Genomic DNA, 18,646 nt, shown 5'->3' on the forward strand with positions numbered 1-18,646 from the left:
GGACACATACAGGTCTTTGCTTCCTGTGTCTACTATCCAGAGTGAGGTCTGGAAGGTCTCCTCTAGTCTTAGCTGTATGTTGAGTAGGATTCACTATGGTTGGAATGGGCTTGGCCTCTTAACATCAAATGTTTGTTGAACACCTTCTGTGGGTGCAAGGCTGTACTGTGGAGTGTTGAGATAAATGAATGATCCCTGGCCTCTAATCTAATTGAACAAAGAAGGCATATATGAGTATATCCGTTTTAAAGATGAATTACCTGGCTTGGTGAACTTCCTTCTTGGTAATTAACTTGCTGATCTCCACTGAATCTCCGAGCTGCATGTCTGTTATTTTAGAGGCTATGGAAATAGCAGCTATTCTGAAATATAAAAAAGAAACAGAAGAAGAGCCATTGCAGTTTCATTAGAACCATACTGGGGATGCAGAAGACCTTTTTCTTTTCTTTTTTTTTTTTTTAGATACAGAGTCTCACTTTATTGCCCTTGGTGGAGTGCTGTGGTGTCACAGCTCACAATAACCTCCAACTCCTGCGCTTAGACAATTCTCTTGCCTCAGCCTCCCGAGTATCTGGGACTACAGGTGCCTGCCACAATGCCTGGTTATTTTTTTGTTGCAGCTTGGCTGGGATCAGGTTTGAACCTGCCACCCTCAGTATATGGGGCCGGCGCCCTACCCACTGAGCCACAGGTGCCACCCCAGAAGATCTTATTCAAAACAAATCTATGCGTGACAATCTGTGTGGCTTTGGAAGCCCATCTATTACGAACTACCCACATGCTGTATCATTTCTCCTCAATTAGATTCTAAGAAGCTATACAGGAAACAGTGAGGTAACCCAACTGCTCAGTATCCACTTGAGCATCCAGGCCAATGCCTGGCACTCTGTAGGTACTCAAACACGGCTAATCCTATGTCTGCATACCCTGCATCTGTGTATCTAACCACAGATACACACACCCATTCATTCTCTAACACCTCTACCTCTGTCCTGAGATCCCTGTATGACTTTATAGGTCCTAAGATTTCAGGAATCTGCAAAGATACCTCACAAAATAATCAGTCTCCCTCTGTCACCCAAGCTAGAGTGCCAGGGTGTTAGCCTAGCTCACAGCAACCTTAAATTCCTGGGTTCAAGCAATTCTCCTGCCTCAGACTCTCAAGGAGCTGGCTACAGGCACTGTCTACACTGCCAGCTAATTTTTTTCTATTTTTAGTACAGAAAGGGTCTCACTCTTGCTCAGGCTGGTCTTGAACTCCTGAGCTCAAGAGATCCCCTTGCCTCAGCCTCCCTGAGTGTCAGGATTATAGACATGAGCCACACCGTACCCAGCCAAGAAACTAGATTTAAATAAATTTCTTTAAAAAAACTTTCTAGCCATGGCTCAGGACCTGCAGCACAGTGGTTATGGTTCCAGCCACATATACCAAGGCTGGTGGGTTTGAACCTGGCCTGGGCCTGCAAAACAACAACTACAACCAAAAAATAGCTGGGCCTTCTGGCAGGTGCCTGTAGTCCCAGCTACTTGGGAAGCTGAGGCAAGAGAATCGCTTAAGCCCAAGAATTTGAGGTTGCTATGAGCTGTGACACCATGGCACTCTATCAAGGGCAATAGAGTGAGATTCTGTCTTAAAAACAAACAAAAAAACTTTCCAGCCTTTCTTAGAAAAGCTGAAAGGATCCCACCATAAACACATGTATCCCCTTCACTTGGGTCCACCAGTTGTTAATGTTTATTTATTTATTTTTTTTTTTGTAGAGACAAGAGTCTCACTGTACCACCCTCGGTAGAGTGCCGTGGCATCACACGGCTCACAGCAACCTCTAACTCTTGGGCTTACGCAATTCTCTTGCCTCAGCCTCCTGAGCAGATGGGACTACAGGCACGCACCACAACGCCCGGCTATTTTTCTGTTGCAGTTTGGCCGGGGCTGGGTCCGAACCCGCCACCCTCGGCATATGGGGCCGGCGCCCTACTCACTGAGCCACAGGCGCCGCCCAGTTGTTAATGTTTAAGTAGCACTAACCTTTGATAAGTACTGGATGCTTCAGAGCAAATCACCATCTCTTTTCTTCGTTCACATTCGCACTGCAGCTCTACCTGAAATCAGATTAACATGCAGCAACTTACAGCACATAGGAACCATGTGAATAAGCAGGTTTCACTTTTAAATCTTTCTCAGATCAAACTATGGCAGAGAATAGAGTCAGTGAGTGGCAGCTCTCTAAGATAGAAGAAACTAACCACATGTGTAAATTAACAGGAGTTAATTGTTAACAGTTGAAAGGCTAGGAGGGAATTGCTCTGTCCACAATGTCCCCTTCTGGAAACTACTTCTGTTCTTAATCCTGGCTGATGGGATAGGACTAAAGTTTTCACCACTGATCCAGAGATGGACACTTGCCCAAGGTCAAAGTGAGGTCTAACCAACTCTACCTGATTCCTTTGCTTTCACTTTTTCAGGGTGGCCTTGCCTGACCCCACAGATTAGGCCAACTCTCCCATCTACATGCTTTCATAGCACCCTCCATGAGGGTATAATAACTTCTCCATGACACCATAGTCATAATTAGTTAACTGAGAGAACATTGAGTATTTGTTCCTTAAATTGTGAGGTACCGTATGTCTCCTACTCACTAATTTAGCCCCAGAACCTTAGACAATGTCTTGCACAAAACAGATTTTTTTTTTTTGAGACACAGCCTCAAGCTGTCACCCTGGGTAGACTGCTGTGGCATCACAGCTTACAGCAACCTCCAACTCCTGAGCTCAAGCAATTCTCCTGCTTCTACCTCCCAAGTAGCTGGGACTACAGGCGCCCGCCACAACACCCGGCTATTTTTTTTTGTTTGCAGCTGTCATTGTTGTTTGGCGGGCCGGGCTGGATTCGAACCTGCCAGCTCAGGAGTACGTGGCTGGTGCCTTAGCTGCTTGAGCCACAGGCAACGAGCCTCACAAAACAGATATTTATATGTGTGTTGAATAAATGGAGTGGATAATCAGTCTCTTGAGAATTTGACCTAAGGGAGGCTGAGACTGCAGTCAGGTGACAGTGGGTACCTGATAAATTAAAAGGCCAGAGCAAGCTGATGGCAGAAACCTACATGATACGTATCACCTACTTATTACCTACATACCACCTTTTTCTTGCTATCTTAACTTATAAGTTTCTTGCAACCAATCATTCCTGAGTAAGAGGCATGCCCAGGGACCACTGCAGACAATTCTGGACTCCCTATTAGCCTCAGAACCACAGTTAATCCCCCATCTTGGGTCAGAAATACCTACCTTGGCTTTACAAGAAGTCACAGGGCAGGGTGAGCTGGGGTGGCAGGGTGCCATACACGGGTGGCCACAGTTAGCTCTAGGAGTAGTGCAGGGTTGCTTGCAGGCCTCATCCACAAGACACTCTCCTTTGTGACAGAGTCTCTGACACTTATGCATCCCACACGGAAGCGTGGCATTGCAGGGTAACCCGCAAGAGATATCAACCAGGTGACAAGGTATGTTACTTCGTAACTAGGAGAGACCAAAAACAGCCATATTCTCATCTCCATGTAGGATTTGGAGTAAGTTTTAACTTCCTCTTAAAACATTTGCCTTTGTTTTCTTTTGAGACAGAATCTCACTTTGTTGCCCTGGGTAGAGTGCCGTGGCATCATAGTTCACAGCAACTTCAAACTCTTGGGCTCAAGTGATTCTCTTGCCTCAGCCTCCCAAGGAGTTGGGACTACAACGCCCGGCTATTTTTAGAGATGGGGTCTCGCTCTAGCTCAGGATGGTCTCGAACCTGTGAGCTCAGGCAAAAAACATTTTTGAACTTACACAATTATTTATTTATTTATTTATTTATTTAAATTGCAACAGAGTCTCATTTTGTCACCCTCAGTAGAGTGCTGTGGTGTCATAGCTCACAGCAACCTCAAATTCTTGGGCTCAAGCAATTCTCTTTCTTCCCTCCCCAGAAGCCTGGACTATAGGCACCTGCCACAACACCCGGCTATTTTTTTTTTTTTTTTTAGTTTAGCAGGCCAGGGCCAGATTTGAACCCACCAGCCCCACAGCATGTGGCTGGCGCCCTAACCACTGAGCTACAGACACCCCTGAACTTATAAAAATGTTTAAATGAATATTTTTTTTCTTCCAAGCTAGGGTCTTACTATGTTGCTCAGGTTAGACTTTAACTCGTGGGTACAAGTCTCCCAAGTAGCTTGGGAATATAAGCATACACCACTATGCCCAGCTTAAAATGAGTATTATTTGAAAAGTTGTTTTTATCTGACAAAAAATTAGTGTGATTTTCAAAGTTTGAAAGGTTTGAGAAAAGAACAAATCTGAACTTTATTTAATAATAATGCTTGTTATGATCAAAAAGGATTTGTGGTGTTAGGCAAAAAACGTAACCAGGACATAAACTTTCCACGGTGGCAACAAGCAAATGTAGGGAGATAACTAGGGAGTACTCAAAAAGTGCTACGACGAACTGGGAGGATCAGATGACCTTTGGCCTTCTATCCAAACTGCTATGGCACTGAGTTGACAGACTAACCCTCATATTAACACTTGCTGGGGAGGAGGGCAACTCTGCTCCAGGGTTCTGAGACTGCTGACAGGGCTGTTTTATGTAATTAAATATTCAACTCTTCCTCACATCTCCCAACTTGTGTTCTCCACAGGCAATGAAACCTCGACTCATTTTTTTTCTTGAAAAATTGCCTGCTTCTAGGCTTCTCGAATGTAGGAAAAACCTGTTGCATTTTACTCCTGTGGGATCAAAGGTTGTTTCTTACATATTCACTCAATTCTTTTAAGAATCCTCACAAAGAGGAATGAATATACTTCTATATGGCAGTGACGCGTAACTTCCACCCTTAAAGAACCCTTCAAAGGCAAACATGCTTCCAATCACTCCAAAATCAGTATTTGGTAGAATTTAGTTCCCAGTCATGAACCTTTATCTACTCTACTAACAGGTTGATGGGAAAATTTTTGCACGTGCTCTGCCCTGTCATCCCCTCCTTACATTACTTGCCGATTGTTTCATGATTCTTTAGGATGTTACTTCCTCCAGAACACCTTCACTGGGTAGGGGTCATTCTGTCCCCCTCAGTATCTGTACTTCCCACATCACTGAGATTGTCTGTTTACATGTCTGCCTCCCACCCCAAAGTGAAGGCTCCAAAAGGGTAAGGGCAATATCAGTTTTTTTCACTTCTGAATCACCCAAAGTTAGCCTGTGACCTACTACCCAGTAGGTACTCCATATTTGAATAAAGTTTGAATAAGCCATCAACACAGTGATGATACATGGATGTCTTAGAATGGAAAAACTCAAAAGAGGAAGTGAGATCTGTAGAGGAAGAATAAATATCAAAGACTTGAGCACCACCCACAGGAAATAAGTGGAGAAAAATATGTCCATCAAGGTAAGAAAAGAACACGGAAAGCATGTTGTTACAGATGCTGAGAAAGTCTCAGGGCTTGTTGGCTAACATGTTATGCAGTAAAAAGAGCAAGTTATCAAAGAGCAGTGTAATCTTAATCAGTGTAGGAAGTGTGTATCACACATGCCTGATAGTTTATATACCCACCACGGTGTTAAGGAGCATTTCTTTCTTTTTTATTGTTGGGGATTCATTGAGGGTACAATAAGCCAGGTTACACTGATTGCAATTGTTAGGTAAAGTCCCTCTTGCAATCATGTCTTGCCCCCATAAAGTGTGACACACACCAAGGCCCCACCCCCCTCCCTCCGTCCCTCTTTCTGCTTCCCCACCCATAACCTTAATTGTCATTAATTGTCCTATCAAAAAGGAGCATTTCTTTCTTACTAGCAGAATTATATCCTCTCAATTGTCTGCAATGAATATGCACTTTTTAATTAAAAAAATTTTAAGTGTTTTAAAGAGTCTACAAAACTCTTTGACAATACCAAATGTGGCTTAGAGTTTAAGAATGAGGGAGAATGTTTTTCAGGGTACTGGCAATATGGAAGTATAAGTGAGACCAGAGGAAGGCATGCTGGCCCAGGGGTCAGGATGGGCGGCTGCATAGGGCATAAAGAAGAAACAGTGGCAGGTGGTAGAACCTTATCTATTCTTGAGATGCTCTCATTGAAACACCTTTTCCCAGCTGTCAACTTCTCTCAATGCTGGTTAACCCAGATGCTGTCTCTGAACATAGTACATGTTCTCAAAGCCAAGTGGATGAATTTCATTTGGTTGTAACCAGATTAAAAAATGACACCAAAACAGATTCTAAATGCTATCTACTATATGATTCTGTTTACATAACATTCTGTTTTTAAAAATTTTAATTTTTTATTATGGGTACAATAGCTGAATATCTTTATAAGGTACATGAGGTGTTTGATATAGGCATATAATGTGAATTAATCAATCAGGATAATTGGGGTGTCCATCACCTTAGGCATTTAGCATTTGTGTTAGGAACATTCCAATTCCATTCTTTTAGTTAGTTTAAAGTATACTCTTAACTTATTGCTGATTATAGTTACTTTGTTGTGCTATCTTATGTTGTTCATTGTAGCTAACTATATTTTCTTTACCTGTTAAGCACCTCCATTTTATCCCTTCTCCTCACTATCCTTCCCCACCTTTGGTAACCATCATTCTACTCTCTCCATGAGGTCAACTGTTTTTAATATTTAGCTTCCTAGGCCAGGTGCGGTGGCTCACGCTTGTAATCCTAGCACTCTGGGAAACCGAGGCGGGTGGACTGCTTCGACTCACAAGTTTGAGACCAGCCTGAGCAAAAAGCAAAACCCCTTCCCTACTAAAAATAGAAAAACTGAGATGAGAGGATGGCTTGAGTTGGAGGTTGCTGTGAGCTATGACACCATGGCATTTATCCAGGGAGACAGCTTGAGACTCTGTCTCAAAAGAAAAAAATTTAGCTCCCACATGTGACATTTGTCTTTCTATGTCTGGTTTATTTCACTTAACTATGTTTTCCAGTTCCATCCATGTGTTTGCAAATGGCAGGATGTCATTCTCTTTCGGCTATATAATATTCCATTGTCCACACATACCACAACTTCTTTTTTTTTTTTTTTTTTTTTGTAGAGACTGAGTTTCACTCTATGGCCCTCGGTAGAGTGCCGTGGCATCACACAGCTCACAGCAACTTCCAACTCCTGGGCTTAGGCGATTCTCCTGCCTCAGCCTCCCGAGGAGCTGGGACTACAGGTGCCCGCCACAATGCCCGGCTATTTTTTTTTTTTGTTGTTGTTGTTGCAGTTTGGCCGGGGTTGGGTTTGAACCTGCCACCCTCGGTATATGGGGCCGGTGCCCTGCTCATTGAGCCACAGGCGCCGCCCTATACCACAACTTCTTTATCCATTCATCTGTTGATGAACACTTAGGTTGATTTCCAATCGTCGCTGTTGTGAATAGTGCTACGACAAACGTGGGAGTGTACTATTGCAATATACAAGGGCTGTATGGAAAGTACCCAGCCATTTTTAATATAACAAGAATGGTATTACATGGCTAGATACTTTCCCAACATTCCTCGTACTGAATTCCTTTCTTTGGATATATACCCAGCAGTAGGATTGCTGGATCATATGGCAGTCTTGTTTATATGACATTCTGAGAAAGTAAACTATTGGGATGGACAACTGATCACTGGTTCTCAGGATCAAGTGTTTGGGGTGAACGAAATCTTGTACATTTTGACTGTGACAGTGGTTGCAGGACTGTATGTATACTTTAGTTAAACTCATAGATCTATACATTAAAAAAGGCAAATTCTATTGAAAACAAATTTTATCTTAAAAGAAAAAAAGGGCAACAGAAAGCTTTTACTTCCCCTTTTCTTTTTTGTTTTTTCTTGAGACAGAGTCTCACTATCACGGCTTACAGCAACCTCAAACTCTTGGGCTTAAGCGATTCTCTTGCCTCAGGCTCCCAAGTACCTGGGACTACAGGTGCCTGCCACAACGCCCGACTATTTTTTGTTGAGGTTGTCGTCATTGTTGTTTAGCGGACCTGGGCTGGATTTGAACATGCCAGCCTTGGTCTATGTGGCTAGCACTGTAACCACTGTGCTATGGGCGCTGAGCCTTTTTTTTCTTGAGACAGAGTCTTTGCTTTGTTTCCAGGACTAGAGGGCCATGTCCTCAGCCTATCTTACAGCAACCTCAAAGTCCTTGGTTCAATCAAACCTCCCGCTTTGGTCTTGTAATTAGCTGAGAACATAAGCACACACAACCACGTCTAGCTAATTTTTCTTAATTTTTTTTTTTTTGTAGAGACAGAGTTTCACTTAGTTGCCCTTGGTAGAGTGCTGTGGCATCACAGCTCACAGCAACCTCCAGCTCTTGGGCTTCGGCAATTCTCTTGCCTCAGCCTCCTGAGTAGCTGGGACTACAGGCGCCTGCCACAACGCCCGCCTATTTTTTGTTGTTGTTGCAGTTTTGGCCAGGGAGGGGTTTGAACCCACCACCCTCGGTATATGGGGCCGGTGCCCTACTCACTGAGCCACAGGCACATTTTTGTATAGACAGGGGTCTCAGTTTTGCTCAGGGTGGTCTTGAACACCTGAGCTCAAATAATCCTCCTGCCTCAGTCTCCCAGAGTGCTAGGATTATAGGTGTGAGGCAACATATGCAGCCAAAAGCTTCTACTTCTCTTTTTTTTTTTTTTGAGACAGAGTCTCAAGCTGTCACCCCTGGGGAGAATGTCGTGGTGTCATAGCTCACAGCAACCTCCAATGCTTGTGATCCTCCTGCCTCAGTTTTTTTTATTTTTAGTGAGATGGGGTCTCACTTTTACTCAGGCTGGTCTCAAACTCATGAGCTCAAGCAAACCACTTGCCTTGGCCTCCCAGAGTGCTAAGCACCGCACCCAGCCTAAAAGCTTCTACTTCTTTTTTTTTTTTTGTTTGAAATAAGAGCCTCACTATGTCACCCTCCGTAGAGTGCTGTGGCTTTCACAGCTCACAGCAACCTCAAACTCTTGGGCTTAAGCAATCCTCTTGCCTCAGCCTCCTAACTAGCTGGGACTAGAGGCACCTGCCACAACACCCAGCTATTTTTTGGTTGTAGTTGTCATTGTTGTCTGGCAGGCCCAGGCTGGATTCAAACCTGCTAGCTCTGGTGTATGTGGCTGGCACCCTAGCTGCTTGAGCTACAGGTGCTGAGCCGAGACTAACACTCTTAACTAATTAAATCATAAATCTCATTGGTCCTATGGCTGGAACAATAAACACTTGAGAGAGAAAACTTACCTCATGTTTGCCCATGCACCACTTCTGAGTTAGGAAAGTGCAAGGGGGACACTTCTCTTCACTATGACAAGAATGATACACTACAGAAAAAGAAAGGCAACATTAGGAATAATTTCTAAGTAAAGCCGTACTATTAACATTATAAATGGCATATGATATGAGTCTTTTAAATTCAGGAGCTGGGAGTACTATCTATCTATCTTTTTTTTTTGAGACAGAGTCTCACTATGTTGCCCTCAGTAGAGTGCCATGTGTCACAGCTCACAGCAACCTCAAACTCTTGGGCTTAAGTGATTCTCTTGCCTCAGCCTCCCAAGTAGCTAGGACTACAGGCGCCCAACTACAATACCCAGCTATTTTTTTGATGTAGTTGTCATTGTTGTTTGGCAGGCCAGGGCTGGATTTGAACCTACCAACCTTGGTGTATATTGCTCACACCCTAGCCACTGAGCTACAGGCGTCGAGCCTATTTATCTGTCTGTCTATCTAACTATGAGACAGACTGTTGCCCTGGGTAGAGTGCTGTAGCATCACAGCTCACAGCAACCTCAAACTCTTGGGCTTGAGTAATCCTCTTGCCTCAGCCTCCTGAGTAGCTGGGACTACAGGCCTGTATCACCATGTCCGGGTAGGCTACTTTTTTTGTTTTTTTCTGTTTTTAGTACAGATGGAGTCTCACTCTTGCTCAGGCTGGTCTTAAACTCCTGAGCTTAAGCAATCCACTCACCTGGCCTCCCAGAGTGCTAGGATTTATAGGTGTGAGCCACTGCACACTAGTCAGGGAATATTTTTCAAAATGGTCACAGGAAAGTAAAAAGCACTTAGCTTTACATTGAAGTGTTGGAGGATTACCATGAGTGAGAAAAAGAAACCCAACTGAGGGGGAAGACATGCCAAAATGCAGAGGCAGAGAGGAAGGCTTCCCACCCCATTTCTGCAGCACAGCCATGTGGTCTGTGTATTCTCCTGCGTCATCCTTTCGGCCCTACCTTACATAGCAACTACTCACTTTTGCTCATCTATCTTTGTTACTGATTCCTTCTAAAATGCTTCTGCTGACTCCTTCCAATTTCTTTATTGACTATACAGGGCAGTTCGTCAAAACTCATCTGTAACAAAGCCTTCCTTGACAGACTAGACTCTAGTCTGAGTTCTCTCACACTCCTTGTTAATTTTAGCTCTTAAGGAAATGGGTTGCTGGCATGGGTGTGTCATGTGTCATGTGTATTTAACTGCCATCCTCTTCCTCTCAGGGAGAACATAAGAACCTCAAGATCATGAGCTATTTTTTTCTTCCTCTGAAGCTCATTCTTTGTCAGACATCATGATAGATATACAACAAATACTTAAGAAAATAAAAATGAATTCTAAACAAAAGCAGGCTAAAACAACACAATTCACAAATGGTTACACTTCTTACTATGGATATTGCCCTGCAGGATTTGGATTTCATCTGTAACATATGCAAGTGAGTGTAAAGGAAGAATGTGTGAGCATTTGCCTGAGTATTTAGTTCACAGCAGGGGCTCACAAATTGTGTTGGGAGAGACATTCTAAAGCAGTGGTTCTTAACCTTCCTATAATACAGTTCTTGAACCGCTGTTCTAAAGTCTCCAGGGAAGGAAGAAACTTCTCACTTCCTGAGGAATTTATTTAAGTCTGTTTTACTCTATTAACTTAAAAAACTGAGAGCTGACTGTTTATAAGTCTGGATCATATGGTCAGATTTACTGTGAGTGTCAAATCTGGTGCCTTCAGTTATTACCAGTTTGCCTCTGGGACATGGTAAAATAAAATGATGAGTCCAATTATGTTCCCAGAAGAAAGCCAGCAAGTAGACTTGACAGATTCAAAAAATGGGTGACACCAAGAAGCTGTTGGCCTCGTAGCTGAGCAGTTTACCACAGAAAACCTGGAAACAACTGTATAGCAACTATAGCAACACACGACTGCCTGAATAAATTATGGCGAATCTATGTAACAGGACACTTACTTGCCATTAAAAATTTATACTGTAGAAAAATACTCATTGACAAGGGGAGAGATTAAAACTACATTAGTAAGAGGGGAAAAAAACCTACTTAAAATTATAAAGTACGAATAGCCGGGCATAGCCGGGTGATGTGGCGGGCGCCTGTAGTCCCAGCTGCTCTGGAGGCTGAGGCAGGAGAATCACCTAAGCCCAAGAGTTAGAGGTTGCTGTGAGCCGTGTGATGCCACAGCACTCTACCCGAGGGCGGTACAGTGACCTTGTCTCTACAAAACAAAAAAAAATAAATAAAAAAAAATTATAAAGTACAAGGTGGCACCTGTGGCTCTGTGGGTAGGGCGCCGGCCCCATATACGGAGGGTGGTAGGTTCAAACCCGGCCCTGGCCAAACTGCAACAAAAAAAATAGCCAGGCATTGTGGCAGGAGCCTGTAGTCCCAGCTACTCACCAGGCTGAGGCAAGAGAATTGCCTAAGCCCAGGAGTTGGAGGTTGCTGTGAGCTGTGACACTACAGCGCTCTATTGTGGGCAATAAAGTGAGACTCTGTCTCTACAAAAAAAAAAAAAATTAAGTACAGCAGGATCAGACTTTTATTTTAGGAAAAACACAAATAGATATCTTTGAACATAGAAAATAAGCCTGAAAAATACGCACTGGGGTGTAATTCTTCAAAGGTATCACAATAGACAATTTAATTTCAATCTTTTGACTTTATCTCTATTTTCTTTCTTTCTTTTTTTTTTTTAAAGACAGAGTCTCACTCTGTATCTCAGGCTAGAGTGCTGTGCCATCAGCCTCACTCATAGTCACCTCAAAGTCCTAGATTCTAGAGATCCTCCTGCCTCAGCCTTCCGAGTAGCTGGGACTACAGGCAGCAGCCACAATGCCTGGCTAATTTTTCTATTTTTAGTAGAGATGGGGTCTCGCTCCTGCTCAGGCTGGTGTTGACTCCAGAGCTCAATGGATCTTCCCACCCTGGCCTCTCAAGAGTGCCAGGATTACATGTGTGAGCTACCTTGCCCAGCCTACTTTCTTTATTTTTATATAATAAACAGATACTGCTTCTGTAAGAGCACAACCAGGTTACTTTTAATTTTATAAAAAGGTTGGGTGTGGTGGCTCATGCCTGTAATCCTAGCACTCTGGGAGGCCAAGGTGGGTTGATTGCTTGAGCTCACGAGTTTGAGACCAGCCTGAGCAAAAGCAAGACTCCATTTCTACTAAAAACAGAAAAAAGACAGCGCCTGTAGCTCAGGGAGTAGGGTGCCAGACACATACATCGAAGCTGGAGAGTTCGAACCCAGACTGGGCCAGCTAAAACAACAATGACAACTGCAACACACACACACACAAATATGTGTATATGTTGAAATTAAATCGTATGTATGTATATACGTATGTATAAAAACTGAGGCAAGAGGATCACTTGAGCCCCAGTTGGAGGGCGTTGTGAACTGTGATGCCATGGCACTCTTCCGAGGGTGACAAGCAAGACTCTGTCTCAAAATAAAAATAAAAAATAAAATAAAATAAAAAAATTAATTTTGTAAAAAGATGCTCATCTTTAAAATATGCACCAAAAGAGGAGCCCACAAAGCAAGAAGTTTCTTAGAGACAAGATCAGTTGGGGCTTCTTGCGACCTTTTTCAGTGTGTTTGACATCTTTAGAGTAAAGCAATGGAGGGCACTATGATTTTCAGCTGTGGCCCAGATCACATATCCACCTTCACAGAAGCAGCCCCGAGGACAGGGAGCAGGGGGAAGCCATCACAGCAAGACCTTAGAGCAGTGAAGACACAGCAACATCTTAAATGATACGGTGTAAGCAGGCTGGAAAGGGTGGTGCAAGATGAGACTTACCTGGATGGTCACATTCATGGAATCTGGCACAGGTCTGGGTACACTCAGGTGGCCTAGTGCCACAGGGAACTGGAGGGTAAATCACTGATGCACCACAGTGGCAGGTTAATTCATCAAAACCTGGTGGAGTAGCAGGTGAAACAAAACAATTAATCTTTTTTTTTTTTGCGCTTTTTGTACAGGGCTGGGTTTGAACCCACCACCTCTGGCATATGGGGCTGGTGCCCTACCCCTGTGAGCCACAGGCACGGCCTCAAAACAATTATTCTTGAGTGTGAAATTGTACATACATATTTATAAATACGTATTTTTAGAGGAGAATCTTTTAGGGGGCTACTTATTTTTAAAAAGTGTTTTATTTTATTAAAGCTGAGCTAGTAAAAAAGCCACACACAGATATGAAGTGTTCTGTTTACTATTTTTTTTAAGAGACAGAGTCTCGCTTTATTGCCCACGGTAGTGTGCCATGGTGTCATAGCTCACAGCAACCTCCAACTCCTGGGCCTAGGCGATTCTTTTGCCTCAGCCTCCTGAGTAGCTGGGAATACAGGCGTCCTCCAGAATGCCCTGCCATTTTCTCATTGCTGTTTGGCCAGGGCCAGGTTTGAACCTGTTCTGGTATATGGGGCTGGTGCCCTACCCACCGAGCCACAGGCACTGCCCAGAAGCGTTCTGTTTACTACTATGAATGTGACAACTCAATACTTTCCCTAACACATTTCTAATTAGATTGGATATTAATGATTAGGTTTTTAATATTGTATACAAAATACGACAACATTTCAAAGATCTGTATAACCCAGTGAACAACTGTTTTCCAAATGATTGATGCATGCCATTATAAAATCATGCATGGGTAAAAAAATCCATTCTGAGTATAAGATCCTATTCTAGCAGGTGCAGTTAGAAAAAAAAACCAGACAAATAAAACACAAGAAACCATGAAGTATAAGACCAATGAATTTGAGCATGACAGAGAACAAAAACACTGTCTTAAGTCCCTTCTGAAACTAGGTTGGGTGTTTTTTTTTTTTTTGAGACAGAGCCTCAAGTTGTCACCCTGGGTAGAGTGCCATGGCATCACAGCTCATAGCAACCTCCAACTCCTGGGCTCAAGTGATTCTCCTGCCTCCGCCTTCCAAGTAGCTGGGACTACTGGCGCCTGCCACAACACTAGGCTAATTTGGTTGCAGCCGTCATTGTTGTTTGGCGGGCCTGGGCTGGATTCGAACCCGCCAGCTCAGGTGTTATGTGGCTGACGCCTTAGCTGCTTGAGCCACAGGCGCTGAGCCAGTGTGTTTTTCTTTTTTTTTTTTTTTTGGAGACAGAGTCTCACTATCTCATTATATCACCCTCCATAGAGTGTTGTGCTGTCATAGCTCACAGCAACCTCAAACTCTTGGGGTTAAGTGATTCTCTTGCCTCAGCTTCCCAAGTGCCTGGGACTATAGGCTTCTGCCACAATGCCCGATTATTTTTTCGTTGTAGTTGCCATTGTTGTTTGGCAGGCCCAGGCTGGGCTTGAACATGCCAGCTCTGGTGTATACGCCCTAGCCATTTGAGCTATGGACACCGAGCCAGTTGTGTTTTGGTATAATTTCAAAGACGAATACCCATAATTATTTCAAAATGTTTTAAAAATATTCTTCCCTTTTTTTAACTAGGTATCTGCATGAGGCTGGATTTTTCCCATATGCTTCAACTATACTGCAACAGACTGAATGCAGAAGTATGTAAGAGAATTCACCTAACTTCTCTTAAACCAGGCATCTGCTATTCTCACTATTTTATTAAAAGTATAGTTATTTTCTAAAAGTATGATGTTATTTATATACATGCAATTAATACATAATTACTATTTTAAAATAAACTAATGAATCAATTATTTTTAAAATTTCTTGTTTAGGGCTGGGCTATGATCATGCCACTGCACTCTAGCTAGATGACAGAGACCATGACTCAAAAAATAATTCTGTTACAATTAATTTCCTTTTTATGTGAGTTATAGTCGCCAATAGGTACCATATTTAAAAATTAAAACTGCGGCTGGGTAAGGTGGCTCGTGCCTAATTTTAGCACTCTGGGAGGCCGAGGGAAGAATGTTTGAGTTCAGGAGTTTGAAACTAGAACAAGCAAGAGTGAGACCCTGCCTATAATCCCAGCACTGTGGGAGGCTGAGGAGGGAGAATCGCTTGAGCTCAGGAGTTCGAGACTCGGCTGAACGACAGTGAGACCCCGACTCATGAAAAAAAAGAAAAACCCAGCCGGGCCTCACGGTGCCTGTGATCCCAGAGGCTTCTGGAGGCTGAGGCAGCGGGGTGCCTGCAGCCCGCATCTGAGATTGTGGTGAGCTACCACGCCCATTGCACTCTGCTCAGGGGCATAGGGTGGGACCCTGTCTCAACAAAAAAAAAAAAAAGAAAAAGAAAAAATTAGCTGGGGATGCTGGCAGGTGCCTATTGTCTCACCTACTTTGGGAGGCTGAGATGGTAGGGTTGCTTGAGTCTGGAGTGTGAGGTTGTACTGAGCTGTGATGATGCAGGGGGTAGTTTTAGAGATAATCATTTCTGAATTCTAGCATGGGTGAAACAGTGCAACCTTGCCTCAAAAAAAAAAAAATCCATACAAATTTAAGCAAATCAATTTCTCAAAATAGATTATGCCTGAATTTCTAGAAAATTCTGATAATGAAGACACTCACTGGCTTGCCAACATGTTTGGCAGTTCCCACGATGGCAAGGTTCTTCACATCTATGAAGGCCACAACGGAGTTTCCTCCCACAAATCAAAGGACACTTGTGCTCTTTATCCTGGGAAGAGAGATTCATTTTATAAACTGGCATCCATTTTTTATTTTCCATAACAAACAAGATTAATAAAAATAAAGCTCTACACATTCATGGATAAAATGAAGTCTGAAAATAGCTTCAAAATAATCAGTAAAAGGGGGAGTAATGGGGATATGGGTAAAACAAGATTAGACATGAGTTCATCACTAGTGAAGCTAGATATTCTGTCTAAGAGACTCGCTACACTAGTCTCTGCTTTTGTGTATGTTTGAAATTTTTGAGAATAGGAGTAGTCATCAAGCCTTAAAACTCTGGTTTATATGTCTTGGTTATACAACAATTTTACCACTCTTTACCTTGTCAGTATATAAATTGTAAGAATAATAATGATGTATTTTAAACACATACATATACATGTATATGTACTACTTTGCTGGTTATCTTATTTATATAGGTGTGCATATACATGTACACACATACATACACGTTATCTATATACATAAAACAATATGACAAGATAACACATTATCAAAAACCAGGTAGTACATCCTTTAATTAGTTCTACAGAAGTAAATATCTCAATTAAATGAAACTTATTCTTTTAAAAAATGTTATACTCATTTTACCTACTGACATGATCCAAGGAGTATATGAAACCTGAAGCGTGAGTTGCTAAGTCTAGGCAAGCCTGTGTTGGGACAACACACGATCTCCTGCAGAAGACTCTGTGCTCAGCTAGTGGTCTTGAGCTCTGGGGCCTGAGGTCTTCTTTTTTTCCCCTTTCTCTGCCTCCTGGCCGAGGCCTTAAAAGGCCTGGTCTGTCTCTCTGCTGAGCAGGTATAGGGACTAAGAGAGCTCTCTGACTGCTGCTTAGGGACCCCTCCCAGTGATTCCTCAATCTGGGCTGTGTTCCAGATGGCCGAGGCTTCCAGAAGTTCAGCATTTGGATGAATGAAATCTGAATATGCCTAATGATAAGTCCACTTACCACACAGCATATCTCATTACATTTATGGCGTCCACACAACCGTTTCTTGTTACACCGCTTGTCACACATAAATGTAGCATCTGCTGTGGCCAATTTAAAAAAAAAAAAAAAAAACAAGCAAAGGATAGGAACATTCATTCAACAAATATTTGAGAGACTATAGGCTGAAAAATTTAAATGTAATAATGAAAATAAATTAGTGATGATGAAAATTCATGTTAAAACATCTTTTACTTTTTAATTTGTCAAAAATTAGAATACAGCAAGACTGATTAACACATAGCATGAGTTTAAAGTGTGGAGAAAAAGGTGCACTCATCTTAGCAGATGGGCATATAAACTTTTGGAGTATAACTGTCCCTTGATATCCACGAGAAACTGGCTCTGTGACTTCTCTCAGATACCAAAATCCATGGATGCTCAAGTCCCTTAAATAAAATGGTATATAGTATTTGCATATAACCTATGTTATATGCATAGGTTCCTTATACTCAAATCCTCTCTAGATTATTTATAAGACCTAATACAATGTAAGTGCTATGTAAATAGTTGTTGTATTGTTTAGGGAATAATGACAAGAAAAAAAAAAACCCTCTGTACATGTTCAGGACAGATACAATTTGGTGTTTTGAATGTTTTCAATCTGTGGTTGGTTGAATTCATGGTTATAGAACCCAGGGATAAGAAAGCCAGACACTGTCTATACCCTCATATTACTATAAAATAAAAAAAAAAAGAATAGGACATGGAATTAATTGAAATAAAAAGGAATAAAGTACTGATATGTGCTACAACATAATAAAACTTGAAAACATGCTTAGGTGAAAAAAGCTAGGCAAAAAAGTTTATATATTATATGACTCCATTTCTATAAAGCATTTAAAAATAGTAAATCCATCAAAACAGAAAGCAGATTAGTGGCTTGCTCCTTTCCTTTCCTTTTTCATTCCTTTTTTTTTTAATGAAATAGAGTCTCACTCTATTGCCCAGCATAGAGTGCCATGATAGTGTCATAGCTCACAGCAGCTTCAAGCTTCTGGGTTCAAGTGATCCTCCTGCTCAGCCTCCCTCATAGCTGGAACTACAGGTGTCTACCACAATGTCAAGCTAATTCTTCTATTTTATTTTTTAGTAGAGATAGGGTCTCAGCTCAGACTAGTTTAGAACTCCTGAGCTCAAGCAATCCTTCCACCTCAGCCTCTCAGAGGACTAGGATTACAGGTGTGAGCCACTATGCCCAGCCTTAAATACAGGGTTTCTCTAGGCGGTGATGAAAATGTTTTGGAACTAGATTGTGAATGTACTAAATGCTACTAAACTATACATTTAAAACAGTTAATTCTATGTTATGTGAATTTTAACTAAAAAAGGTGACCAAAATGAAGTATTTACAGGTGAAATGATATTTGAGACTTGTTTTTCAAAGTCCTTCAGCAAAAATAAAACACATGGAGAGAGGGAAAGATAAAACTAGAGGTAAAATGTTGGCAATTGGTGATGACAGGTTCATGGGAGATCATAATACTAGTCTACTTCCATATATGATTGAAATTTTTCATTATAAAGTTATAAAAAGTGGGACAGGAGGATTATTGCATTATTAGTCATGTGGAAAAACTGGAGACAACCTAAATGACCATGGAGGGCCAACGTGAACTAACTATAACATGGTAGATCACACATGGAATACTCTGCAAGAAGGAACATTTTACACATTGACATGAAAAAAGGTCTTTGATGTATCAGTAAGGAAAAATACCAAGG

General features: G+C 42.1%; 1 protein-coding gene across 3 annotated transcripts in view; it reads right to left on the reverse strand.

The window, feature by feature from the left end:
• NFX1 (nuclear transcription factor, X-box binding 1) overlaps window positions 1-18,646 on the reverse strand; it is a 101,373-nt gene that overhangs the window by 13,903 nt on the left and 68,824 nt on the right. For 2 of the 3 annotated variants that reach the window (XM_053570701.1, XM_053570707.1), the window contains exons 12-18: window positions 16,883-16,965; window positions 15,807-15,915; window positions 13,106-13,225; window positions 9,256-9,335; window positions 3,288-3,522; window positions 2,030-2,099; window positions 261-362 (exon numbers count right to left, since the gene is read on the reverse strand). In XM_053570701.1, the coding sequence (XP_053426676.1) occupies window positions 261-362; window positions 2,030-2,099; window positions 3,288-3,522; window positions 9,256-9,335; window positions 13,106-13,225; window positions 15,807-15,915; window positions 16,883-16,965 (799 nt within the window). The remainder of the gene's footprint in view (window positions 1-260; window positions 363-2,029; window positions 2,100-3,287; window positions 3,523-9,255; window positions 9,336-13,105; window positions 13,226-15,806; window positions 15,916-16,882; window positions 16,966-18,646) is intronic. The other variant, XM_053570704.1, reaches the window with a different exon arrangement.

The sequence above is a fragment of the Nycticebus coucang genome, chromosome 2 (genome assembly GCF_027406575.1).
Source record: "Nycticebus coucang isolate mNycCou1 chromosome 2, mNycCou1.pri, whole genome shotgun sequence".
NCBI lineage: Eukaryota > Metazoa > Chordata > Mammalia > Primates > Lorisidae > Nycticebus > Nycticebus coucang.